General features: G+C 44.8%; 1 protein-coding gene across 2 annotated transcripts in view; it reads left to right on the top strand.

The window, feature by feature from the left end:
• The window catches only part of CAMK1D (calcium/calmodulin dependent protein kinase ID), a 385,522-nt gene that overhangs the window by 42,894 nt on the left and 316,035 nt on the right, over positions 1-26,593 (top strand). The window contains exon 1 of one of the 2 annotated variants that reach the window (XM_029615123.1): positions 23,899-24,122. The exons of the other annotated variant lie outside the window; for it this stretch is intronic. Coding sequence (XP_029470983.1) covers positions 23,914-24,122 — 209 coding nt within the window. The 5' untranslated portion in view covers positions 23,899-23,913. Of the gene's footprint in view, positions 1-23,898; positions 24,123-26,593 lie in introns of those variants that run through there. 2 annotated transcript variants of the gene reach the window in all.

Below are 26,593 nucleotides of genomic sequence, written 5' to 3'. Positions count from 1 at the left end.
TTCTCTGCCCCCATGGCTCTGGCTTTCTGCATGTCTGCATTGAATATTGTTCAGATGCACTGGCTAATTTGCATAGCTCAGTAACCCTGAAACCCAGACCTGTTTATGGCCGGCAAAGACCAGAGTTGAGCCACCCTCCTCTCAATTTATGTAATGCCTTGGGGTGCAGAGCCTTGTTTTTCTGCTGCTTTGGTGATCTCGGTCTTTCTCTTCTTAAAATAAAAGGTTGACTCGAGGACATTTCATGGAGAACTAAGAGGAGGTGTCTGTTAAGTGAGGTCACTGGAGCAGAGCCTCCTGTTGTGAAAGGTACAAGAAGTAATGCACCTGTGAGCTGCCTGAAAAGTCAAGCTCTGGGTTTGCAAGATTTTACAGGCTGCACTCATTAGCCCACATGCGATCTGCCTTACAAGAACTATCCCAGAATGGGAAGCACTGGTACAAAATAATGCATTATCTGTAGCACTTTCTTTACGGTGGACTCTTTCCTCTTATGGTTTCCTTTTTTAAAAACTTTGTTCTTATCTCAGCTTTTTGCTTTTTCTTATTTTGTCCTTCTCATGTTCTTGTCAGAGGTCGGCGGCGAGGCCTGCAGCAGAATTCCCAGATTTGCAGGATCCTGACAGGGGTCTGGGAACTGGGCTGAGGCCAGCAGCTCACGTCACGTGGGCCACCCTATCCTCCCCATGTTCATTTCACCTACAAAATGTGTCTAATCAGCCTGTTGGGGGACTTAGCATGGAGGGCGAGGAAAGCAGAGAGCAGTCTGGGGCGACGGCATTAAACGTGCTCAAGATCTGGAAATCTCGGGGAGCGCAATGAGCTCCTTGTTCAGTCACTTGCCGGATTGCAGACTTAGACCTAGATTTATTATTGTGCTGTAAATTTCGCATGAATAGCCCCCGCGATAAAAAAAAGGGGCATGATTAGGGTAATTTCTGAGATACCAAAACGCGCGTTACAGAGAGAGAGTGAGACTCTTTATAAGGCTCTCATATAAGTAAACTTTTTATACCACTGTAAGAGGGGCAACTAGTAACTAAAAAAATGTTAAAATTTGCATACGCATCTCGCAACGCGTTATTTATCGCCGGCGTTAGGGCCTTAACGCCCGCAATAAGGCGTTAACCCGATTTGATAAATGACCCTGTATGCCAGATAACCGTATTCAGTGATTTAGTGCTGCGGTTATACTATTGAATATAGGCAGCCATGTTAATAACAGAAACTTTAGATTGCTAACTTTGGCATAGCTCTACAGCATCCAGCTAACCTAACTCCTCCCAGAAATGCCTCTGGCACACCCCTACCTAATCCGGCTAAAGTTTAACTGGACAAGTGCCCACAATATTCAAAAGCCATGTGAGTTAACTGGCTAAATGCCTCTGAATAGGGAATGGGTGAACCTTTGTGAAGAAGACAGCATCTGCTGATGACCCACCTGTCGTTTTTATTCATTTGTATGTTTCTGATGTTTTTATGATTTTCTGATTGTGCGTTTTATGGTTTGAGTTTATTTTAGTGTACTTGTTTTATTAATTATGAATGTTTGTAACGTGATCCGTCATGACCATATGGAATGTGCGGATATATACAGAAATAACGACTCTATAGACAATTCCCTCGAGCAATCCCGTTCCCTTTATTTTGAAATATAAAAAAACTATGCCACAAAACACAAGGGATGATAATTACACCCCCTCCCTCACATAAACCATGAGCAGCAAAATGCAGCCTTGTCAGCAGGACCCCACTCAGTGCATAAACCAGAAAGAGTAGCAAGCGCTTTGCCCGCCGTGCCCATGAAGACGTTAATGTTGTAAAACCACAAACAAGAATGCCTGAATCCAATAACCTCCAGTTGGGAATGCTTCAAAGCTGGAACTGAAGGGCATTTATAGAGCTTAAACAGTCTCAGCTTTTGTGAGAAGTCCACCACAACGTCTGGGTTGGAAAAGGCACTTTGGCGAGAGTCTGCAAGCTCAAAGAAAGGCATCCATACAGCCTAATGAAGTTGGGATTTGTGTCTGAGGTCCAATGCTCCTTTTTCCCATAACTACAAAGTGCCATATTTTACTGGAGTATTGTGTGATCAGATAACTTCCAGAGACCAGTGAGCCACTATCTCCCTATCGACATGAAACGCTTGATCATGGACTTGAACATCCTTGGCTTGTTTATCATTTATAGAGATTCCTTAGAATTTTTGGTTTCGGTTTTCTGGCAGAGAAAGAAATGGAGGATGTTGGACCGTTTTTCCACTTTTGCCGACATGTCAGAACTTTTTCTCGAAGTCAGAATTTTGAATGGGGGAAGTAAGCTCGCACCTGCGAGGTAAGATAAACAGCCAGAAGCACCGCTCTGTTCACTGTGCACCAGGGCCGGTGCAACCCACTGTGCAAGTCATGGACTTGCACAGGATGGCGGCCTCAAGGGGGGCGGTGACCTGAGGGCCACAGTCAGCCCCAAGATGAAGACAATGTGGCTGACGCCACCACCACCGGGCCCTACCAGGAGGCCAAGAATAGGAAGAGGCTGCTGCCACTGCTGCGTGGTGGTTCCCAACCCGCCGCGCGGCTGAGTGGAAGAAGCTGCATTGCACCCAGTGCTCCCAACCTGCAGCACGGCTGAGAGCGAGGAACTGCAGGGCTGCCCCATCCTACCAAGCAGCCAGAAGAAAAAAAGGCTGCAAAGTGATTTCCAATCTTCCCTGTGGCAAGTGAAGAAGAGGAGGACCCATGGTTGCAATGAGAGTCCTTGGTGACCTGTGTGTGTGAGAGAGAGGGAGCTGATATGTCTGTGTATGAGCAGGAGGAGTCTGAGTATATTTGTGTGTGTGTCTGAGCATATGTGTGTGAAAGGAAGCATGCACGTGTGTGTGACAGGGAGCATGTGTGTGTGAAAGGGTGTGTGTGCATGTGTGTCTGAGCATGTGTTTGCATGTGTCTGAGTATATGTGTGTGAAAGGAAGCATGCACGTGTGTGTGACAGGGAGCATGTGTGTGTGAAAGGGTGTGTGTGTATGTGCATGTGTGTCTGAGCATGTGTTTGCATGTGTCTGAGTATATGTATGTGAAAGGAAGCATGCACGTGTGTGTGATAGGAAACATGTGTGTGTGTGTATGTGTGTCTGCGCATGTGTTTGCATGTGTCTGAGTATTTGTGTGTGAAAGGAAGCATGCACGTGTGTGTGATAGGAAACATGTGTGTGTGTGTATGTGTGTCTGCGCATGTGTTTGCATGTGTCTGAGTATTTGTGTGTGAAAGGAAGCATGCACGTGTGTGTGATAGAGAGCATGTGTTTGTGAAAGATAACATTGAGAACGGTGAAGAGACCAAGCTCAAGGATTGATGGAGTAAGAGGTCTAAATGGTTCTTTTTGAGCAATAAATTCTGCAGTTTATATCAGGAAAGGTTGTGGTATCCAAGCATAAGGTGTTCTCTGAATGGGTGGGAATCCAGGCTTGCCACTTCTCTTCGTGTGTATGTCTGAGCATGTGTGTGTGTGTGTGTGTGTGTGTATGTATGTCTGAGCATGCATGTGTCTGAGGATATGTACGTGAAAGAGAGATCATGTGTGTGTATGTAAGAGGGAGCATGTGCGTATGTGAAAGGGAGCGTGTGCATAAGAGAGAATGTATGTTTGTATGTTTGTGTGTGTGTATGTACAGATATATCTATATTTATGAGAGAGGGAAGAGAAAGCTTGTACATCCCTCTCCCACTAATCTGCGACGTTCCCAGGGTGACTGAAAATAAAAAATTCCCAGATATAGAGAGCATGAATCCTCATCCTTATTAGTTATTAGTTTTAATTTTTGGATATTATTTGATGTTTAGAAATATTTTATTGGTATTTGGGCAATTTAAAACAAATTTTATATGAGTTTTTAATTACTGGATCTTCCATTCATCCGCTGTTTTGAAAAACTCTTTTTATTAATATGTTTATACTATTATGATTTATGTACTTATTATATTTCTTGATTTTATTGTTTAATGGCTGAGGATTGGTGATGGTTCTGTTTTTCCATTGTTGCATTGCATACAGAGTCTGACTTCTTGTGGTTATTTATATCTTATGGTTTCTTTTTTCTGTATTTGCTGAGGGTCTGCCTGTGTTCTGCATGTGTGACCATGGTGAGGTATTCTGCTAGCATTTAGGGATCTACAGCAGCTTGGTTTGTTCTGTTTTCCTAATAGGAGGTGTATTGGTGTTTTAGGGTCTTGTGTAATATTTGCAGTGCTGCCTTCCCATTGATAGGGTTCTTATTTTTTAAGTGCTGGCAGTTGGCACTGTTTTGGTATGGGAGGCTTATTAGATTTAATTGTAATTGTAATTTAATTGCTTATTATATTTAATTGTAATTATATTTAATTGTTGAATCAGTCCTCAGAAAACTCAGACCCGCCTGTCACCCCTCAGACACTATACCCACCAAATCCCTACTCTCCATCCCAAACACTATTGCCAAACCTATTGCAGACATTATTAACTCCTCCCTCTCTTCAGGCTCCGTCCCAGATGTCCTCAAACAAGCAATTGTTAAACCTCTCCTCAAAAAACCCTCGCTAGACCCTAAAGACCCCTTCAACTTCCGCCCAATGTCTAACCTTCCCTTTATCTCTAAGATCATGGAAAAGATAGTGAATATCCAACTCACAGAGTACCTTGAACACAATAAAATACTGCATCCTGCCCAATTTGGTTTCCATAAATACCTCAACACCGAAACACTCCTACACTCCCTCTCGGATCACATACTCAGAGGCATGGATCAGGGTAACTGCTACCTTCTTGCACTACTCGACATCTCAGCTGCCTTTGACACCATCAATCACAATCACCTCCTCACCCGGCTGGCTGAAATAGGCATTTCAGGCCTAGCTCTGCTATGGTTTAAATCTTACCTATCCAATAGGAAGTTCGCCGTCAAAATAGGAAATGCCGAATCCACACTCTACTCTGTCCCAAGGCGTCCCACAAGGTTCCTCCCTCTCCTCCACCTTATTCAATATTTACCTCACCTCCCTCTGTCAGCTTCTAACAGACCTTGGCCTCAAATTCTTCCTCTATGCTGATGACGTTCAAATCATCATCCCCATTCATAACTCTTTAACTGATACCCTGGCATATTGGAACACATGTCTCGCTTCCATAAATGACTTCCTAACAAACATCCACCTTGCACTAAACACATCCAAAACGGAACTGCTCCTTTTGTCCCAACACCAACCCCCCAAACCCCTGATCTCCAATGACCCAGCCTTCAACACCATATCTTCCCAACCCTGTGTAAGAGACCTTGGGGTAGTACTAGACCAACAACTGAATCTAAAAAAATATATCAGTTCCATCCTCAAAGAGGGCTTTTTCAAGCTCAATGTCCTAAAGAAACTTAGACCCCTCCTCCACTATCACGACTTCCGGACTGTTATCCAAGCTACCCTATCCTATCGACTACTGTAATGCCCTCTTCCACCATTAAACCCTTACAAATGTTCCAAAATGCTGTTGCCAGGGTCATCACAAATACACGGAAATCCGATCACATTACTCCCATACTCAAAGACCTCCACTGGCTCCCCATAACATCCCGCATTCTCTTTAAAACTCTATCCATAATTCACAAATCCATCTACTCCTACAACTCCAACTGGCATGATGAGCCCTTTTGCCTCACATGCTCGGATCGACCCACCAGGTCTGTCAACAAAGGAACTCTAACAGTACTCCCCCTTAAAAGAGCCCACCTCTCCACCACAAGGGATCGCGCAATCTCCATCGCAGGCCCCAAACAATGGAACTCCCTCCCGACTGTACTTAGACTTGAACCATGCTACTCTAAATTCAGAAAGAAACTAAAGACCTGGCTCTTCCGACAAGCCTACCCAGAATAGTCCGCATTCATAGACCTCCCCACCTTAATACATGCCCACATACACTTCTAATAAAGTCCTCATCATTAAGATTAGAAATCACCCTGTAATCTTTATAGGACCCCTGTATTCAATTTCTTTCTTATGCCCTTGTATATAAGTTCACCTTTGCATATAGCTTTATTATTTAACGTTTACTGCTACTGTTTTTTGCACTTTCTGTACTACTGTATCTGTGTAATTATTTATACTCCCCTCCCCTGTTCATTGTACTTTCAATTGTAATGTAAACCGGTATGATGTTTGCATACTAATGCCGGCAAACAAAAACCATAAATAAATAAATAATTTACTCATGGCTTTCTGAGGGTCAAGCCCACACCCAACACCTGTTACAGTAGTTCTAAAATGCTTAATTTAAAGCTCTTCCTTGCTTTCATTCTTTTGATTAATCCCGTATAAAGATCCGTGAAGTTTCGAGCGCTATACCATCCGTAATTGCAGCTCCTCACCTCCACTTTCTATTTGCTGTTACAGTAGTCCTAACGCCATATGGGTTCTAAGTATCTTTTCTTGTAGGGTTTTCTGGTTGGCACCATAGCAGTGCATGTAAATATAACGTACATGTGATATTCTTTCTCTCTCAGAAGACTGTGCTTTGAATATTCTTTTTCATGTAAAATGTTATTATGAATGCATATTTTTAACTCTGTGTGTGTGGAGAGGGTGGGGGTGGGATGCAAGGGTATAAGGTTCACCTAGGGCACCTAATACTCTTGCCCTGGACATGGTTTCCAGGGGAGGGGGTGGAGATCCAGAGGTGGGGGGGGGGGGAAGTTTTAAAGTTTAGGTTACTGGTGGACGCAATAATTGTTCGCACAGTTAGCACTGGCCCTGCTGTGCATTTATCTCAGTCTCTTCTAAATTAGAAAAATCTCCACTTTCCTGGGGGAGAGGGGCTGGAAATTATGTTATTGGTTGCAGAATAATGTAGAACTGTGGGCTCTTTTGAAAGCAGGAACCTCAATGTTACTAAATTCTACAATTTTAAAACTCTCAAAGTAGTGCAAGGGATGAGAACCTGTTTAATGCTGCTTTGCACGCTGATGGCCTGTCTGGTCTTTCAGGTCAGGGTTTTATCTTGAATATGTGCAGTTTTGAGCCAGACCTGGTTCTCCATGGCTCTTCCTACTATTAATAGGTAATCTCTGTGTCTCCCTTGCAGCTTTGTTTGCCCTATACCCAACCAGGATACTAATGGATAGAGACAGTTGCTGTGAACGTTAATGGGCTGCCTGGTGAAATCTGTCATTCGCTTGCACGCTCGTTAAGAAATGTCCAGAGCTTTGAGCTTGTTCTACAATTTCTAGCATCTGTCTTGTACTTGTTGCTGTGGGATCTACGCCACTGATTATGTAATGGAGGTAACACCCAATCTCATTGGCCTCTCACAGCTACTTTTAATGTACCTAAATCCACACTGAGGTTAATTTGCAAAGAGTTCATATTTCAGTCACGCATGCCGTAAAGCTAGTAGCCAAGTTGGAACATGCTCGCTGGATTCTGATGGATGGGTTTTCCGACCGCAGGAGTTCATTTGGTTTCTGCCTGGGCTGTGGAGCGAAGCAGACAATTTGTCCTTCTCATGCGTGGAATAATTTTCCCACATTCTGACTGGTGGAGCTGATTGCGTAGGGTTTGGTCATGAATAGGAAGAAAGACGCAGGCGGTTTCTTAGGAAAGTGTTTGACCAAACCACAGCAGATGTGTGGGAGTTCAGAGCCGGCTTATGTCTGTTAAACGTGGGCGTCGTCCTGACGTCTGATAATGCCACGGAGCCATTGTTGGCCTTCCCTGTACTGGAGAACTGGTGCACTTTAATTCACCCCCATTTTCTCCTCTTCTTTCCGTGTCTTGAAAACTTTCATTCAGTTTTCTTTTTTTTTTTTTTCTGTCCTGTTGCACTTTTTTATTCTCTCTGGAATTCTCCCTTTCCTCGTGGAATTTCTTCCATCCACGTTTTCTGTTCTTTTTAGCATTTTCCTGTTTGGTTCCACGCCATGTTGTGCCTCGCCTCTGACCTCTTGCTGCAGTAGTTTCTGCTTTCTTCTGCTTCTTTTTTTTTTTTAGGGCCTATTTTTCTCTCTCCATACCTCTCTCATCCTACTCCAATCTCTTCTTTGTTCTTTCTTCTCCTTTCTCCCTCTCATGCCTTCTCTCAAATTTATCCCCATCTTCTGGTTTTTTTTTTTTCGTGTATCACTATTGGCGCCCATAGGATGGTCTTCATGCCTCTAACCGGGAATCCTTTCTCTGTGGCCCATTACAGTACTTCCTTCCTTGGCCCCTGCAGCATGGCACATCAGGGCAGAGGTAAGACCACTTCTGAGCATCGCTGCAGATTATTAATAGTATCCGTGTTTCCAGCTCTGCTCAGAAAAGGTCAGGAAGAACTCAGGGGGAAGATAAGAATCCTTACGGGATATCTTTACAAGGTGTTACAAAGTGAAGCAGAAGGGCAGGAAATTAAAACAGAATGTACAACTGTGGAGCTGGGAGTGTCAGTCAATAAAAAATAATTGCATTTGGGTTCGTTCTGATGTTCACCTTTAATGACCTGGGCTAGAACTTTGCCTCAGGTTCTCTGGCCCTGCCTAATAGTTGCTGCCTACACAGGAGATAGTGACCTCTTCACCTTATATGGATTTCAATTGGTTTGCAGTCTTTAAAGGTTGCCCCTTCAGTGTTTGGTTTACTACATACCTGATACATTTGAGCACTGTTTTTAAACTCTTTTAGATTTGCAGTGTTATGGTTCATTGAGCGTCAGTGGGTGTGACAAGCATTTCCCACAGTTGAGTTGTCATAGCTCACAGTGACAAAATGACTTTAGAACTCAGCTCCTCTTAGGAAGCAAAGGTTAAAAAAAACAAGCCTCGATTTAACAAATGACTAAAAAAAAACACAATTGGCACAGTCTCATCAATGGGTCTCTTTATAACCAGGAGGTAAAGGAGTTTGGAAAATCATCCCATGGTGCACCATAGCAGAATCTGTCCCAGTCGCTGTACTTCTATCAGCCTGCTAGAGGAATGGCACCAAGTTTTTAAAAATATATATACACAGTATGATCTAATTTAGTTAGAGCAGCACTCCTCTGGATATCATTTCCCTTCTCTTTTTCATAGTAAGAGAATGAGCTTCCTTTTTCTATAAGTCCCTGCATTCCTCCCTTCTCCTCCTCCAACCCCACTGCTTTCATGGCATTAGGAATCGGGTGAAATTCTAACCCGTGAGTCTTTCATCAGATTTATTGTTGCCAAAACATTTAGATCTTCTGTCAAAAGAAATATTGAAATCACTAGAGCATCGGTAATGAAATATTTTGATACAACATTTCTTCCTCAAAAGGCAAAGTCAGTCAGACTACTTTGATCACCTCATCTGAAGCGATGATCAGGGAAACTGACGGGGCCAAGCAGGAGGTGGATGTGAAATGTCGGAGATGGAGAGCCAACTGGGTAATTGGGAGAAGATGGAGCATTCGATGTAAAGCCACCAGATAGAATGGAGGAATATAATATTTGGTCTCCTGGGGATGACAATGTTGGTGGGAAGAAAGGTATATAGAGAGCAGAAAAGTTACCCACAATCCAATGAAATAAGATAAAACAAGAACTAACCCTTAACGTATTTAACGGAGTCATCAACTGGCAACTTGTTGACAAAAACCCAAAATGATGATCCTGTTTAATATAGAAATGAAACATAGAAACGACGGCAGAAGAAGACCAAACGGCCCATCCAGTCTGCCCAGCAAGCTTCACACTTTTTTTTTCTCATACTTATCTGTTTCTCTTGGCTCTTAGTAACCTTTTGGTTCTATTTCCCTTCCACCCCCACCATTAATGTAGAGAGCAGTGTTGGAACTGCATCTAAGTGAAATATCTAGCTTAATTAGTTAGGGGTAGTAACCGCCACAATAAGCAAGCTACACCCATGCTTATTTGTTTAACCAGACTATGTAATTCAGTCCTTGTTGGTTGTTGTCTGTATATAGATCCACTTTTCTTCATTCCCCCTGCCGTTGAAGCTTTAATAAGTGTCACAAAAGTGCTCAAGAAAACATTCAAAATATAAAACATTGAAATTAAAGTATTTGTCCTTTGATGCTGTACTGCATAGGAGGCTTGGAAATAAACTGAATCTAGGACCCAAAGTAGTGGACTGGATTAAAAACTGGTAGAAGGATAGACAACAGAGCATTGTAGCAAATGGAGTTCATTGTGAAGAAAGATGAGACAGCAATCTAAGAAAACTTAAAGAGAGGTCAAGGATTTGGCAACTGGGTTTCAATACGAAAACACGTCGGTTATGCCTCTGGGATGCAAAGTCCAAGGGAATGTTCCACGATGAGGGGTGAAATACTGATCTCCACTAAGCAGAAAGGAGAACATGGGGTGATTGCATCAGATGATATCAAGGTAATAAAATAGTGCAACAAGGTGGGAGCCAGAGCAGGAAGGAGGCCAGGATGCAGGGAGACCCAGTAAAAATTCACCTATTTACAATGACTGAGACATCAAAAACACTTCATGTAAATGTATAATATGACCTCAGACTGTGCGAGACGCTGACTGCACCCATAGATTGGAGTGACTGAAGTCTTGTTAAGTTACATCAAGTTTGTAATCATATAGTAGGTCATAATAGGTCATAGTACATAGTACATAGTAAGTCATAAATATGAAGTGTTTTCTCTATTTAATTTTCTTGAGATATGCAAATAAAAACTTATCTCAGAAGCAGCAGCTTCAGTTTCTCCTCTGCAACCCCCTGACACTGTATCAGTGTTTCGATATTTTGGTGCACCATATTTGACATTTCTCGGTATCCCGACAGGGAGAAGCATAACTAGTAGAAAGAGGAAGTGATAACGCTGTGGGTGAGATCTCGCCTAGCGTATCGTATCCAGGTTTGGAAGCCATACCTTTGGAAAGATATAGATTGTGGAGGTGATCCAGAGATAGGTTACCAAAACTGTGTGGGATCTGTACCAGAAGCCCCATGACTTAAGACTTAGAGATCTTAATATGTATACCCTAAAGGAGAAGCGAGACAAGGCAGATATGAGAGAGACATTCAAATACCTGAAAAGTATAAATAATGCACAAGAAGAAAGCTTGTTTCAGAACCAGTAAAGCTGCAGGAAATATTAAGATCTTTCAAATCCCCCTTTGCTCCATTCATACAGGATCCATTTGCTTGCTAAAAAAATGCAGAGGACCTGCTGGTAATATGACTGACAGTTCTGATTAATGTTTCTACGAGTGTGGCTTTCTTTCCATCTAACTTATCTCCACCCTCTTCAATATATACTTACTCCCTCTCTGCCACCTCCTCTCTAAACTTGGACTAAAATTCTTCCTGTACGCTGACGACGTACAAATACTTATTCCAATTCAAAAATCCATCAGCGAAACCCTACAATACTGGGAAACATGCTTGACATCCATTAATTCTCTCCTCTCCAATCTCCATCTCGCACTTAACACCTCGAAAACCGAAATCCTCATCCTAGCTAACCAACCCCTCAACTCAATCCACCAAATGATCCTCAACGCCTCACAATCTCACACACTATCGCCTAGTGTCAGAGACTTAGGAGTAACCCTTGACAATCAACTCTGCTTCAAATCTCACATTAAATCCCTTCTAAAAGGGGGCTTCTACAAACTACAAATCCTCAAAAAACTGAAGCCCCTTCTCCACGCCCATGACTTCCGCACGGTTATGCAAACCACCATACTTACCAAACTCGACTATTGCAACTCCCTCCTCTTAGGACTCCCATCCTCTACCATGAAACCACTCCAAATCCTCCAAAATGCCATGGCAAGAATTTTAACAAACACTAGAAAAACTGACCACATCACTCCCATACTCCAAGACCTCCATTGGCTCCCCATCACCTTCCGTTCCCAATATAAAACACTTACCATTCTCCACAACACGCTACACAACAACAATTCACCCTGGCTTGAAGACATGCCACAATTCGTCAAGCTAACCGTCCCACTAGAAACTCCCTTGCGGGTACTCTCCAAACCCCCTCACTTAAAATTGGGGCACCTCACCGCCACTAGGAATAGAGCCTTCTCCATTGCGGGCCCCACCCTCTGGAACTCCCTACCCGTCAATCTCCGCTTAGAACCGTCCCTGAGCCATTTCAAAAAAGGAATCAAGACATGGCTCTTTAAACAAGCATACCCTAATTCCACCCAATCCTAACAGATTTCTCCTTGATTCACCTCTATCCCACCCTACCCTATATCCTCTTACCTTATTCTCTTCAATCCTCCCCACCCCCCCTGCCCCCTCCCCCCCTCCCCCCCCACCCCGCAACCATCACTGTATATCAAGTACACATGCCATGTTGCACTGTAAATAAGTTCCATATGCTAAATGTATCAAATGCACATGCCATGTAACATTGTATATTAGTTCTTTTGCATATCTAATCCGAATCGAATGCAAATAGTTGTATCGCTGCCTTTTAACTTTACTCTCTTATACTTGTATATTCACCCAGTTACCCCCTACCCTGTTCTTTGTAATTTCCTTTCCTTCTCAGTTCTTTGTAAACCGACATGATGTGTCCTACGAATGCCGGTATAAAAAAGTTTTTAAATAAATAAATAAATAAATAAATTAGCAATTGATTTAGCCAGTGCCAAAGAGTTATCAAGCTATAGTCCAAGCTATCTTGCACTGGTAAAATAAATGAGACAGTTGTCGTAGCAGAACAGTTGAGGGATCATCTTGCATTCATCTCCTTGGTGAGAACCCCATCAGTCAGGATTACGTGTGGGACATGAACAGAAACCATCCTATTGACATTGACTGTTGAAATGTTGCATACCTTGAATAGAGGAGATTCATCGCTCCCGGTCCCGCTGGATTTCGCAAAAGCATTTAGTACCAGATGGTGTGAATCCTTTTTTTACAGGGGCAATACCAAAATTACTCTTTGGAAGACCCCTGTCCAAGCCTTAGCTTTTAAGATGTAAAATCTTTTACTGTTTATGTGCGATATTAAGTAAATAAAGTGAATAAAACAAGGATGTAGGGTCCTTCAGGGATTTGCGCTGTTGTCCATTTTGCTTAGGGCTTAGTTTGCTCCTTTAGATGAAAATGAGCCATAGATGCGGAATGAATTATTTAGCTTACGCAAATGATTTACAAATCTGCCTGCCACTGGGACAAAAGCCAGTTGAGTCTATTGAAAAATTAAATCCAGGCCTTTCTGCCATTTCATTATGGATTTATTTAATTTTAAAATATGTTAACAGTTCCCCGGTACAGGACCGGCGGGAAAGGCGGAGGAAGTGTGTGGAGCGGCGGAGTTGTACATGAGGGCGGAGGTTTTGAACGTAGTTAAGGACGGAGGCAGTGCGGGTGAGGAACGGAGCTGGGTAGGATTTTCTTGTGCGTTTCTGATGCATTCTGTGTGGGCGTAGCGGATGAGGCGGTGTTGATGGCAAGCGTGTGAAAGAGAGAGCGCGAGAACACATGTTGACGTCACGTGATCACCGCGTGGGGTGGCAGCAGATCCTTCCATTGGCAAAGTACAATATTAAAGCATTCATAAGCTCAAATCCTAGAAAACCTGAAGTCATTGGGTACGGAAGCCATCTCTTCTGCTCCCATCACAGGGCCTCGGTTTGCCCCCTCATCATAAAGAATGAAGTCTGTAATCTGGATTCCTCTCTAAGTTTCAAGGAACAGTAAAACTACAAATTATTAAATAAATAAACAGCCTTAGCTAAATTATAGCTTGTTGGCTGTCTCTGTCCATTCCTTGAGTGTGCTGAATTAAAAGTGATTATATGCTCCTTAGCTGCTGTGAAATTTAGATTATTGTAAGTCATTATACCTGGGCCTTCCCGATAAACCAAACAGCCACGATTTATGCAAAAGCGGGCAGCCAGGGTAGTCTCTGTAGATTTCTTGTAGATGCCAACGTATTTTTCCAATTCTCTGGAAACTGTATGCGCTCTCAATTCAATCTCGCCTACAGTTTAAGACTTTCTCACGCCTGTTTCAGGAGCTCAGAGGATTGGATTCTTCCTATTTTAGGAAAAATAGATTGCTCTATTCCCAGTCGTGTCCTGAGGTCTGCTCATCAAGCATTTCGGGTAAACCCCTCCCCCCACACTGAGAAATTTGAAAACACGCCCTCACATGGATAGGTTCAGGTTTGTAGGACACCCTTCCTAGAGAGCTACGTCTAGATTTGGAATATTTGTTCTTCAGATGTCATTTCAAAGCTTGGCTATTTAATTCTCATTTTCTGGTGGTGCGGAAGTTCAGTCTTGTGGAGGAATAGGAATCTAGCTGTGAACTATTCATTTGGTGGCAGGTTTTCACTGCTAGACAGAAATTATGGGCATGTGAAAAAAACAATTGTTTTAAATGTTGCTGAATGCTTAAAGTTTGCTCTTCTATACGTGGAGAGGGAGTTTATTCTTATTATAGGGATCGATTATTACAGGGCCTCAAGAGTCGCAAACAAGCCTGGTTTTCAGGATATCCACAATGAATTTGCATGAGATAGATTTGTATATAATAGAAGCAGTGCATGCATATTCATTGTGGTTATTCTGAAAACCTGGCCTGTTTGTGGCTCTTGAGGACCAAAGGTGGCCACCTCTGGATCATACTTAATTGATTTCAAACCCAATAAGTGTAAGAATGAGTATTACAAATATGTATAGATCTCACTCTTAAATGAATGTGAAAGAAATTGAAGGAACAAACAAGCAGTTTTAAACCAAGTATAAAATGACCATCATATCGTACTAGGGTAGCACACCACTTTCCCCAAATGTACTGAAGTTATAATCATCGGTCAGTTTGCCATGACTTGGATCCTTCTTGGCGAATATTTTTTAAGTGAAAAAAAATTTTTCTTTGCATATAAAAAATTGGTTGCACTTATCCTCTTATGAATTGCAACAAAATATTGAAGTTGCACTTATCGTTGAAACGTCCGGGAGAAAAACACCGCAGTGCATTATACCCTCTTGACTTGGCGTCAACTCAACATTTGCAATATTTCAGAACAGCTCCTTCTTCAGGGGTACTTCCTGAGACATCTATATATCCTGGGTTTTGGTTCTAAGTATACAGGAATTTTTATGTGACGACTGCCGTTAACTTCTTTAACTATGGCATAATCTGTTTATAATGTTCAATATATGCGCTCTAGCTCCCTTCTTGGTTAACTGGAGATGATTTTTCTGTCTCTAGTGGCTGCCTTGTGAGGGCAGGTATATTTTTGTTTTATTATACAAGTAATAGCGTATATTTAATTTCATTTTATTATACTGATGTATAATGTTTTAACAGTGTATACTGTTGGATGTGTTTATTTATTTATTTATACAGGCTGATTATCCACTCCTTCCCACAAATGGTTCAATGCGGATTTATCATGCTATCTTCTGTAATTTGAACGCTACAATACCTGCATTGTACTGTTGCAACAAGCTACCATGAAACTGCAGCTAATAAGAAAGGAACTGAGATTGAAAGAAAGGTCTGGAATAAGGGGTCATGACGTAATGTTTCTAGGAGTTGCATCTGGAAATGTTTTTTTTAAAGAAAAGCATGATGGATGCATGGAACACCCTCCTGGAGCAGGTGGTGGAGGATAAAACAATGATGCCCTTCAGGAGGGCAGGGCATAAGCACAGAGGATCCTTTTGTTGCAAAAAGTGAAGCAGGACCTAGCTGCATGTGTTTGGCTGTTTTAAAACTGCTCTAGTCCTGGGGTTGCCAGAAAGAATGGCAGCCTGGGTAATATGTCTTTTTTTAACATCTAGCTACTTCCTCTCGCTAAATTACTTACAACTTTCAGGATACTTTATCAGCTTTCTGCCAGCGATGTACAATTTATATTTTATTTTCATTCTACTGATTCGCTTGTCTTTTTTTTCTCTTTTGATCCAATGTATACAAGGATGGCCAAGAATAAACTGGCTCTTAATTCAAGCAATTCCAGCTCCTCCTGGCTTGACTAAAACTGGGAGTAGTCACTAATATTCTTGATTCCAGTCTGTCCATGAAGGCTCGTGTGAGAGCTAGGACTGCCCTTTACCGATTAGAACTGGTTCAAGTGGTTGAACCTATTTTGTTTCTACTGGGGCTCTTGGAAGAGTGGCTCGGTCCTTGCTGCGTTCTCCTACAGATTGTTGCAGCTCTGTCTGTCTGGGTCGTCCATCATCGGGTACTTCAGTGGGTTCAGCAGGGCTGCTGCTCGCTTGCAAACAGGAAGGCAAAGATTTGAGGTTATTATTCTTAGTCCCCAGGCTTTGCACTGGTGACACGTTTCATAGCGGGTCCATGTTAAGATCGTCTCGCTGACTGTTAAAGCATTACATCGGGGGGGGGGGGGGGTGTCGATGAGGGGGGCTCCTGTGCATTTAAAATCTGCAGTTCTCTCTCTGCGCTCTGGCCTTACTAGGCTCAATACCCAAAACAAGTCAGATAAGTAAATTAGCCAGATAAGACTTAGCTTGTTATATCTGATTTACTGCTTTTTGTTACATAAATCAAAGAGACTTATCCAGCTCACTTACAAGGGATATTCGGCTATGCTGCTGAATAATCCCGAAAAAAATCGATAGTTAGCTGGATAAGTTTTCTCTGGCTAACGTTAGACTTGCTATTGAGCAGCTCGAACTTATCCAGTCAGTATTTGGACTTGTCCATTTAAGCTGACCAAGTTTAACCGGAAACGTAACTGCTGCAGGAACTGCCCATTTGCATCCATCACTTAAGCCGATAACTGCTGAACGGAGCCGGATAGGACACCATTTACCTGGCTTAAGCGGCGCCGAATATCGGCCTGCCTGCTCCTTTACCAGAGTCAGAACTTTCTCTGCAATTTGCTCCCTTTTTCTTTGCGTTCTCAGGGTTGTTGTTTAAGCTTTGGAAAGAAAGAAAAAGCCCTAGTCACGTCGGCTGAGGGTTTATTGAGGTTGTAATTCTCTCCTTTCCAGTTGGTGGTGCTTTTTTTCTCTTTTTTTTTTTGCCTGCTTTTAATTGGGTTTTTTTTTTTTTATTGATTATTTTTGTGGTTATTGTATTATTTCTGTTGCCCTCCACCGAGAACTAATTGACGGAGCGGCAGGTTATGGATGTTTTTAAATAAATAAGTATGAAACACATTACAAGTCCGGGCAGAAATGCAGGCGGTCTGCAAGGGCAGCGACCTCTGGAAGTCCTGGTGGAAAAGCAAGTGCTGGGCACAGCCTGCAGGGCTCCCCCCTTGTACCCTGACCTCTCGCACAGGTTTGTGAGCAGCAATGCCCTTGTGAATGGCTTCATCGAGCTCTCGTGTGCCTGCCTTGCCGTGTAATTCTTCACAGATTCTCTTGCCTGTCGCTTTTGACTTTTAAATGCCTTGCGCTGTTGTTGGTGAAACTGAGTTCTCGGTTCGAGAAAGTGCCCCCGTGTATGGGGGCTAAGTAAATGCATCACCTTGCTTGGCACCGTACAGCTCTAGGGCTGAGCTAGCTGCAAAGCTTGCTGAAGATAATCTTGTTGGAGCAGATGGTTAGCGCTGCAGTTTGTAAGGAAATCGAACTTTCCTTCGTATTGTGACGTGGCTGGATTCATTCTGGTTTGAGTACGTTTTCGTAGGACACGTGCATGCACGTGCATTACCCATAGCCTGAAAGCAAACCCATTCGGTGCCGTTTCCTCTGTGCATTAAATGGAAGCTGTTCCAGCGCTGGTATTGCCAACTCCTGCTTCAGGTTCCCCTTTATGAAGAATCAGACCCGGTCCATGTGCTCTGCAGCTGACACACAGCAAGCCATGGCTTCCGCGGGCTGGGGGGAAAGGCCACTCCACTACTGTTCACTCCTTTTCAGTTCAATGTAAGCCGGCATGATGTGCCTTATGAATGTCGGCAAAGAAAAGCCTATAAATAAATAAATAAATACTGGAGTGAGCCCTGCTGGGCCAGGGGTGACACTGAGGGACTGTAGTCTCAATGGGCCAAACAGCCACAACAAAATGTAATCACAAACATTGCATTAAAGAAGCACATTTTCATGAACCCTCTATGGCACCTTGATCCAATGTGGCAGACAGCAAGTGTCACTCAGGGAGAAGAATAGAGGGCCATCAACAGCTCCTAGATGCCTGACTTTTAAGGCTTCTTGGTAATGAAATGCAGAAGTAATGAAACCTCACCTGTGTGTGTGTGAGAGAGAGAGAGAGTGTGTGTGTGTGTATATTTGGTGGTGGAAGGGAGAGGACCTCAAGGTGTAGCACCTCGCCTTTGTGTGTGTGTGTGTGAGAGAGTGTGTGTGTATGTGTGTGTCTATTTGGTGGTGGAGGGGAGAGGATCTCACTTTTGTGTGTGTGTGTGTGTATTTGGTAGGGGAGTGCAAGGTGTAGCACCTCACCTTTGTGTGTATGTATGTGTGTGTGTGAGAGAGAGTGTGTGTGTGTGTGTCTATTTGGTGGTGGAAGGGAGAGGACCTCAAGGTGTAGCACCTCGCCTTTGTGTGTGTGTGTGTGAGAGAGTGTGTGTGTATGTATGTGTGTGTCTATTTGGTGGTGGAGGGGAGAGGATCTCACTTTTGTGTGTGTGTATTTGGTAGGGGAGTGCAGGGTGTAGCACCTCGCCTTTGCACAGCCCTCCTCAGTGCTTTGTGACTGCAGATGCAGCTTGTCTGTGAGGTAGGTTGCTCAGATGGGAAAAAAAAGCTGCGTGCATCCTATTTTTAGGGCTGAAGCAATGTTAATAAATTGGCCCCGATGTGCTAAAGGGTTTTCCCCATGTTGTGATTATGAGAAAAATGCTTCACACATCTGGCCCAAAGTGTTAGAAATGTGAAGAGCACAATGCGTGGTTTCAGAGAGCACCAGAGGAGAAATCTATTGGTGATGTGTGAAACAGGAAGAAACAGTCTTGGAGATGTAAAATATAATTAATTGGTGTCCCTAGCTTCCTGCTCAGCAGGGTCGTTTTCTCTGCTAAATAAATTCTGTGAGAAATCTAAGGTTTCCTGATAACCCACGGGTCCCCCAGCTAGAGAGCCCGTGGGCGGGTAAGTGCAGGATCCGTGCCACACATCTCTGGCAGGCTTCTCTCAGCCCTTGCGCACAAGGCTCTGCGTTTAAGTGGAAATCCCATGCTAATGATGGCATTAGCTATTGCTCCCCGACGCAGAGAGGGACATTGGCTTAACTCGGGTTTTCTCAGCGCTGGAAACTTAACTCCTCGTCCGATGTTAGTCTACGGGTGGAAGCTGGAGCTCTGGTGCCGGGACGTGTAGCGAGTATTTTATGTGCGGAAAGCAGGGTTAATGCACTCAGAGCCCGTTTTCCATGCATAAAATATGATTTCGGTGCAGACAGCATTTTTGTGTGCATAACATATTTTATACGTGGAAAACATGACTTGTGAACATAAAGTACTGAGCAAGGCTACTAAGAGCCCTAATGCCCCTGTAACTGGGACATAGCCCTATGTGCCCCCAGATTATAGAATTGTGTCCCCGGTTGAAGATGATGTCAGTGAGGGTGGCGTTGTTGCTTGTGCTGGCCCTGAATGCGTTGGTACCGTTCTCCGGCATCATCCTGCGTGTTTTCCTGAGCTTCCTTACTGCTCATCAGAGGACCAGGCCAATGTAATATCGGCACACATTAAACAGGTGCTCCCGAGTGAGCGCCCGCTCTCCTAACACGCAGCGATCCACCTCTCCCGGGCGCCCGATTTAATATTTAAATTGGCTGCCACGGTAAAAGGGAGGTGCTAGGGAGAACTGTGCGTCCTTAGCGCCTCCTCAGCGACGGGCGCCCGGGAGAGCATTGCTTTTCCTAACCTGACTGCTGGCTCACTTATTATTTATTTTTTTTTAGGCTTCTCCTTTTTCGGTTCCTTCGACTTAATATCGCCACGATATTAAGCCAGAGGAAGTACAGAAAAAGCGGTATTTTCAGCTTTTCTGTAATGTTTTTGGGCTCCTGAAGAATTAATGCCTGCTCCAGGGGCAGGTGATAATTTTCAAGAGTAAAACTGTGCCTGTCAGTGCACATTTTTTTTTTTTTTGGCATCAGGGGGAAAGAGCTAATAGCCTCATGAACATGAATTTACATGTGATGAGTGCTAGTAGCTACGCGCTCAGTTGGACACATGTTTTGGATACACTGACCCCCGTTTTGCATCGGGGGTTATGGATGCGTATCTAATCATACGTTGAGCCGTGTGCTGTGGCCAGCGCTCGGTATTGCGTTGGCCTGAAGGGGAATAACCTTTGAAGGTGAGAGGGCAAATTGATGCCTTGGTGACCAAATAAGTGGGGGGCCTACCCTCCAAAAGCAAAAGAGTTGATAACCCCTGCAAAAACCAAAGAAAACATTGGGGAGATACATTTAGGATGAATCCCAAGCACGGAGGAAGTTGTGTCCAGTGGAGAACGTCTTTATGTGGCATCGGACGTGTCCCGTGCTCTTCGAGTAGCAAGATAGGTTTTGCATGTTCAGATTAAAACACCCGAGTGGTATCACTCTAGTGAGGCTCCCGGGAATCTCTAACATTGTAGCAACAATCCCTGACATGCTATGAATTCCTGTCGGTCCCAAAAGTTTCATACTTTTATAGAGGAAGCTGGAGCCCTTACTGGAGCAGTAGTAAATGGCTAGACTTCGTTTTTGCCTTGCAAAGAAGATGGGGTGGGGGAGATGTAAAAAAAACAAACAAATTTGAGGTTACTTCTGCCCACCCTAGGATTTCCCACTCTCCTCTGCCCCCTGACAAAAGAATATTGAAGGACATTTGCTCTGCTAGATGAGCCTGGCTGAAGATTGCTAATAACGTGCACAGTCCTCCACAGCATGACCTGGATGGTGAGGCTGTGTTCCCAGGAGGAGGGAGAGCAAACTGCATGCATAGATTTGATTTTCAGACCTACGTGGTGCCCTGCACTAAATGTTTGCCTTTTGTCCAAACAAAAAAAAACAGGTGAAGACTTCGGGGGTGTTTGATCCACGGACCTTGTAGGTGATTTTCCAATGGAAACGAGCTGCGTAGTCACAGGGTCTGCGGATAAAAAGGGGCTGTGGACCCTGCTGCGAGGTGGGCGTTAGCCGGGAAACTGCCGCGCCTCTCAGACCAAGCTGGGGCGATGAGTTCCCCGAAGCGCCACTGTTATCTACGGGAGACTGAGTGAAGAAAATCATCCCTCGGGTGCCCCCAATGGCTTACATCGTGTTGCGTTTTCTCAAGCCAAAATCTGTCAGGCCTTTGGTTAAGTGAGCTGTATTGTTGTCGAAGTCTCATAGGAAATCTTTATTTAATGAGGGAAGATCTGCAGTGCACCTTTGGAGGCAGGTCTCTGTGGACCTCTGTGTGCTTTGACGTTCTCCGACTCACTTTGGGCTTTCAGCACCTGGCAAATTTTAAAAATGCCTCTTGTAGTCAGTTCCCGTGTGCAATAGGTCTTGTTTCATAGGCGGTTTAAATCATGGTTCTGGTGTTGGGGTGCGTGCACGGATTGGGTCTCGGGTAGCTGGCTGAGGCTTTGGTGTGGTACAATCCCGCCCGCACTTTGAGGCTGTCTGGCTCTCTGTGGGGTGGGCATGGCTGACGGTCACTCGTAAAAACCGCGCTTAGTTGCTGCGCATCTGGAATCGGATACCCTGGGAGATTCGTCGTGAGGCTGGTTTTTTTAAGGTTTAGGAAACTGGTGAAGTCTTGGCTGTCGTCAGCTGCATTTGGTGAGTTGTGAACAGCATGAGGAGGCCTGTGCTTACGCTGGGCTGAAGCTGTTTTGTTTTTAATTAAATTGGGACGATGGGTGTATTAGGCATGTCAGAGTTTTGATGATTTACCCTGGAGGGGTTAATTATCTTTGACTGAACCAAGCTTTACATTATTAGATGGCTGTTACTATTTGATTGTCTGTACGTTTGATTGTAATCGGCAGTGATGCTTCTGGGAACAGCAGAGTAATAAATTCATAAACAGATAAGCACAGAAAAGGATGAAGATTTTTAAATAAATAGGGGCATGGAGTTTCTCTGAAAAATGCACTGACTGGCTCCAGAACACCTTAGAAACCTGGGCAGGTTCCTTTTTCGCTCGTGGTGTGGCGTGGTCCATTTTTAGAGACCCAGGAGGTCGCCGTGCCCGTCGAGTCCCAGAGCCTCGAACGCCCGCAGGACCAGACGTTTCAATCTTGCGCATGCATCAAGACACGCTGAAGGACAAACACTCAGCAAAGTGCCCCGCAGTCAACCGGTAATCTCCCCCTCCTCCGCCTGCGCAGCAGTGGATTAATGTCATGAAATGCACATCACTCTTCCAGGGCCTGCAGGTGGCTTCGGGTTTGCTGGGCCATCTGGGAATCTGATCGACGTTATAGAACATGACAAAGAAGGATGCCGGTTAAGCTCAGATGATTTACTGTAGAAAGTAAAGTAATATTAGAGAGGCAAAGGTGTAGGTGACACAAACTATTAAAACCGTGTGATCTGCCAGAGGCCATGGAATGGAAAGAAATGATTAGCCTGTGTCCAGTCAAACACCGATTGCCTGTCGATGAATCCGGGACTTGGGACTCAACTGGGGCCTCCCTGGGCCCTCTGACCCTCAAGCCTAGGGCCTGGACCTTCCCAGCTCTTCCCGCTCCCCCCATTAAAAGGGGAGCTCCCAACCTGGCCCCAACTTTCTCCCGTCCTGCGGCCCTCGTGAAATCTTTCTCAGTCCTGCCCCGGCTCTAGCGGCGTTAGAAATGGTGCCATCCACCTGAAATATGGCACCAACACTGTGCTCCAAGCGGGCAGCGCCGTTCCTCAAGCTGCATGACTCCTACCCGTCAGGATTTTACCAGGACCTGGGAAGGGAGTATCAGGGGGCTCCTCGGTGAGGGTGGGAGGAACCCAGGGGAGGTGCCAGCTGGGTTCCATTTGTGGCAAGAGTGGGGGTTGGAGGGGTCCGGGGCAGGCCCAGGTCCCAGGTTCAATTGTGGAAGGTGGGGGATGGGCCGCTTCCAGGGTCAGGGGAGGCCTTTTTTTTTTTGGTTCAATACAGAACTGAAAAAAACATTAAACAATTAGGAAAGGACCGGAGAATAAAACAGAGAATATCATAATGCCTCTGTATCATTCCATGGTGCGACCTCATCTTGAGTATTGGGTGCAGTTCTGGTCACCACATCTCAAGAAAGATATAGCAGAATTAGAAAAGGTAGAGAGAGGGGGCGACCAAGATGATAAAGGGGATGGAACAGCTCCCATATGAAGAAAGGCTAAAGAGGTTAGGACTCTTCAGCCTGGAGAAGAGACAGCTGAAGGGGGATATGATAGTGGACTATAAAATAATGAGTGGAGTGGAATGGGTAAATGTAAATCAGTTATTTAAGCTTTCAAAGAGTACAAAGACCAGGGGACCACAATGAAGTTACCAGGTGATACATTTAAAACTAATAAAAGAAAATATTTTTTTGTACTCAACACATAATTAAGCTCTGGAATATTTTGCCAGAGGATGTGATGAAAGCTGTTAGTGTAGCTGAGTTTAAAAAAGGTTTGGACAAGTTCCTGGAAGAAAAATCCATAAACAATTATTAAGGTGGACTTGGGGATCTTCACTGATTATCTCCGGCATAAGCAGCTTGGAATCTTATCTACCCCTTGGGATCTTCCCGGGTACTTGTGACCTGCATTGGCCACTGTTGGAAACAGGATACTGGGCTTGATGAGCCTTTGGTCTGACCCAGTATGGCACGTCTCATGTTCTTAAGTTGAAAAACAATAAAAATAAAAGCCCCTGAAACACAAAGACAAATTGAAGTGACATATTTGGGGTGCACATCCCTATCGGATATCAGCAAAAGCCGATAGCAAATGCTGGGTTTGCCATATATCAGCCAAAACAATAAACGCTTGTCCTGACTGCTTTTCCTGTGCCCCCCACGCTGCCCTCAGATCCTTCCCCCCCCCCGGCTGATGCAGGTCCAGTGGGACGTGGTGCCGGTTCTCAAGCGCTGCTGGCAGCGGGCCGTAAGCAGAATGGAAGTCGTTCCCATTTTTTGTGGCTCCCGGCAGCTCGAGCGCAATTCCCAGAGCTGTTTTGGTGAGAGGAAGCCGGGCCTCACTGTTTCTGCCGCCTTTCGGCGGGGCGCGTTCCGCATGGGATTGGAGGATGTCGTGCGCAGGTTGGGTTTTTTGTTGTTGTTTTTTTTTTTTTTAATCTGCGCGCGTCCTTTTGGAAGGAGAATTCACCCCCCAAGGGGCCCGACGGGGCAGCGCGAGCCATCGGGCCCAGACGCAAGGGCTCGCGGCTCTGAGGGGGGGGGGTAAGAGCAAGGAGGAGCCGGAAGAAAGTGACCCGCGAGCGCAGCCGCTCGCGCCCCCTGCTACTGATCCGCGGCCTTCTTCAGCATTTTTTTTTTTCAATTGGAAATTAGTTTTTCTTGTTTTTTTCCTGTACTAGAAATCTCTGTTAATCAGTAAGAAACCGTGAACGCCTGAGTGTTTTAGGCTCGTGTAGGCCTAGTGAGACAGCTGCATGCAGGTGAGTGGTGTTTATGACAGCGCCCCCTGCAGGAAATCCTTCAGTGTCTGTGTGAAATTATTTTTTTTCTCCCCGGGTCTCCGGTTGGATCAGAAACGGTTTCCCCTAGGCTCATGAGCCCGCTTTAACCTTACTTTGCCTAACCTCGGTCTCTTGTAGCCCCGCCGTGGCAGGCACAGCCCTTCGCTCTCCTCCTCCTGAACCCTGAGGTGGTCGCCATTGAGTGAATGCTGCGCCCCTCAGCTCGCCATGGGGCCGGGGGTGTAAACTCTGCCTCGGCGGCGTCCTCGGCTCCAGCCGGCCCAAGGAGCAGACGTCGGGCTCTGGGAAGTGGCTCTGCGGCTCGGGGTAGCACACGGCGGCGTCACTGGGCCGTTGGACCGAACCGACGTCAGTCACCGCTTCCCGCCCTGCGGATCTGGGCGCTCGCGCCTCACGTTTCCTGCTGATCCTTGAGGAGCTTGTTAACCAGATAAAATTATTATCTACTTTGCCATCCTAAATGTCCTGCTGCTATTCTTGGATAACAGGGGATGTTGTGTGGTGTGGTTTTGTTTTTTTTTTATTATTGAACATTGCTCTCTGTGAAGTTCAAGGAACTGACGGCTCCGGGAGTTGCATGGAGCCTGTCAAAATGCAAGCCAGCGCCGTTCACCCCCCCACGGCCTCCAAAGCCAGCCTGAGCTGCAGGAGCTCCTCGCCCGGCACTGCCCACTCATTCCCTGCCCAGGGACTGCAGCAGCGGATACATTTTTTCAAGGTTGCACCGACCAGAAGTGATGTGATTCGGTTGTCGGGCTTTATGGACCAGGAAGAGAGAGGTTTCTCAGCCCTCTCTAATGAATAAGCTTGTGCAGCACTGCGGGCATGCGTCTGGGAGGTCGCTCCCTTGCCGAGTTGCGTTTTGGACTTTTTCCCATGGGTGTTCAGTGGGTGAATCTGGACAGCATGATTTCATTAATCATAGAAACCTTTCCAGCTCTACTTTTTTTCAAAAAGAAAACCCACAAAAATCAACCCTTAAACATGAGAAAGAGAGAGAGGACTGATACATGGCTGCGTGAATATCATGACTGAGCCCCCAGTATGTGTGCGGGGAGGTCACTGGACAAAACAGGGCCCCTTTGCAGACTCAGACTGGCTCGCTGCTCCAAGCAGTCGCCTCATTTGTTCACCCCTTGCATCCCCCCCTTTGCCTGCGCTTCTACAGCTCACCCTGACTAAAAAAGAAAAGTCAGGCTACAGTGTTGTCTGAGGTGGGCTGTGCGTTGCTTGAAGGATATCAGTGGCAGAAGACATTAGGCTACATCAATGAAAGAGAAGGTGTTGTGCACCTCTTTCTACAGACAAGCATTACTGATAGCTCAGCCTTCCAGTTTATTAGAGTGTGTAACCTTTTATTTTTTTTTCCTATAGGGAAACTGACCTTATACAAATCTTTGAATCTATGCGTCTGTCCCCGCCATCCTAATATCTTTTCGACTGTTCCTCTAATTGCATTCAAATTTCCTCCACAGACAGCAGAGCACCCTTGATGCACACATTTCAAATGACCGGCACACATTTCCGAGGCTTAGAAACACATCTGCTTTTTATTTCATATAAGGAACAAGCAAGTTCAGGTCAGGTCAGCTGAAATATCAAGGAGGTCAAAGCACGTTGTGACATCCCTGAGCATTTCTAAAGCTCCACTACTACCGTATGCAGTAAGGCCTGCAGACACCAGCTGACACCATTTCTCACCTCTTACAGTAATGATGTCCTTATTACACAGAAATTCACATGATGAATGTGAACCATAAGCAAATGTCTATAGCAAAGAACATGCCATACTGGGTCAGACCAAGGGTCCATCAAGCCCAGCATCCTGTTTCCAACAGTGGCCAATCCAGGCCATAAGAACCTGGCAATTACCCAAAAACTAAGTCTATTCCATGTTACTGTTGCTAGTAATAGTACCCAAACATTAGATAGATCACAGGCTACTATTGCTTATTAATTACCGTCATAGCAGTTTAGGGATTTATCCTCCAGGAACTTATCCAAACCTTTTTTAAACCCAGTTACATTAATTGCTATAACCACATCCTCTGGCAATGAATCCCAGAGCTT

This window comes from Rhinatrema bivittatum, chromosome 9 (genome assembly GCF_901001135.1).
Source record: "Rhinatrema bivittatum chromosome 9, aRhiBiv1.1, whole genome shotgun sequence".
Taxonomy (NCBI): Eukaryota; Metazoa; Chordata; class Amphibia; order Gymnophiona; family Rhinatrematidae; genus Rhinatrema; species Rhinatrema bivittatum.
This window is presented reverse-complemented; position numbering and strand designations above follow the sequence as displayed.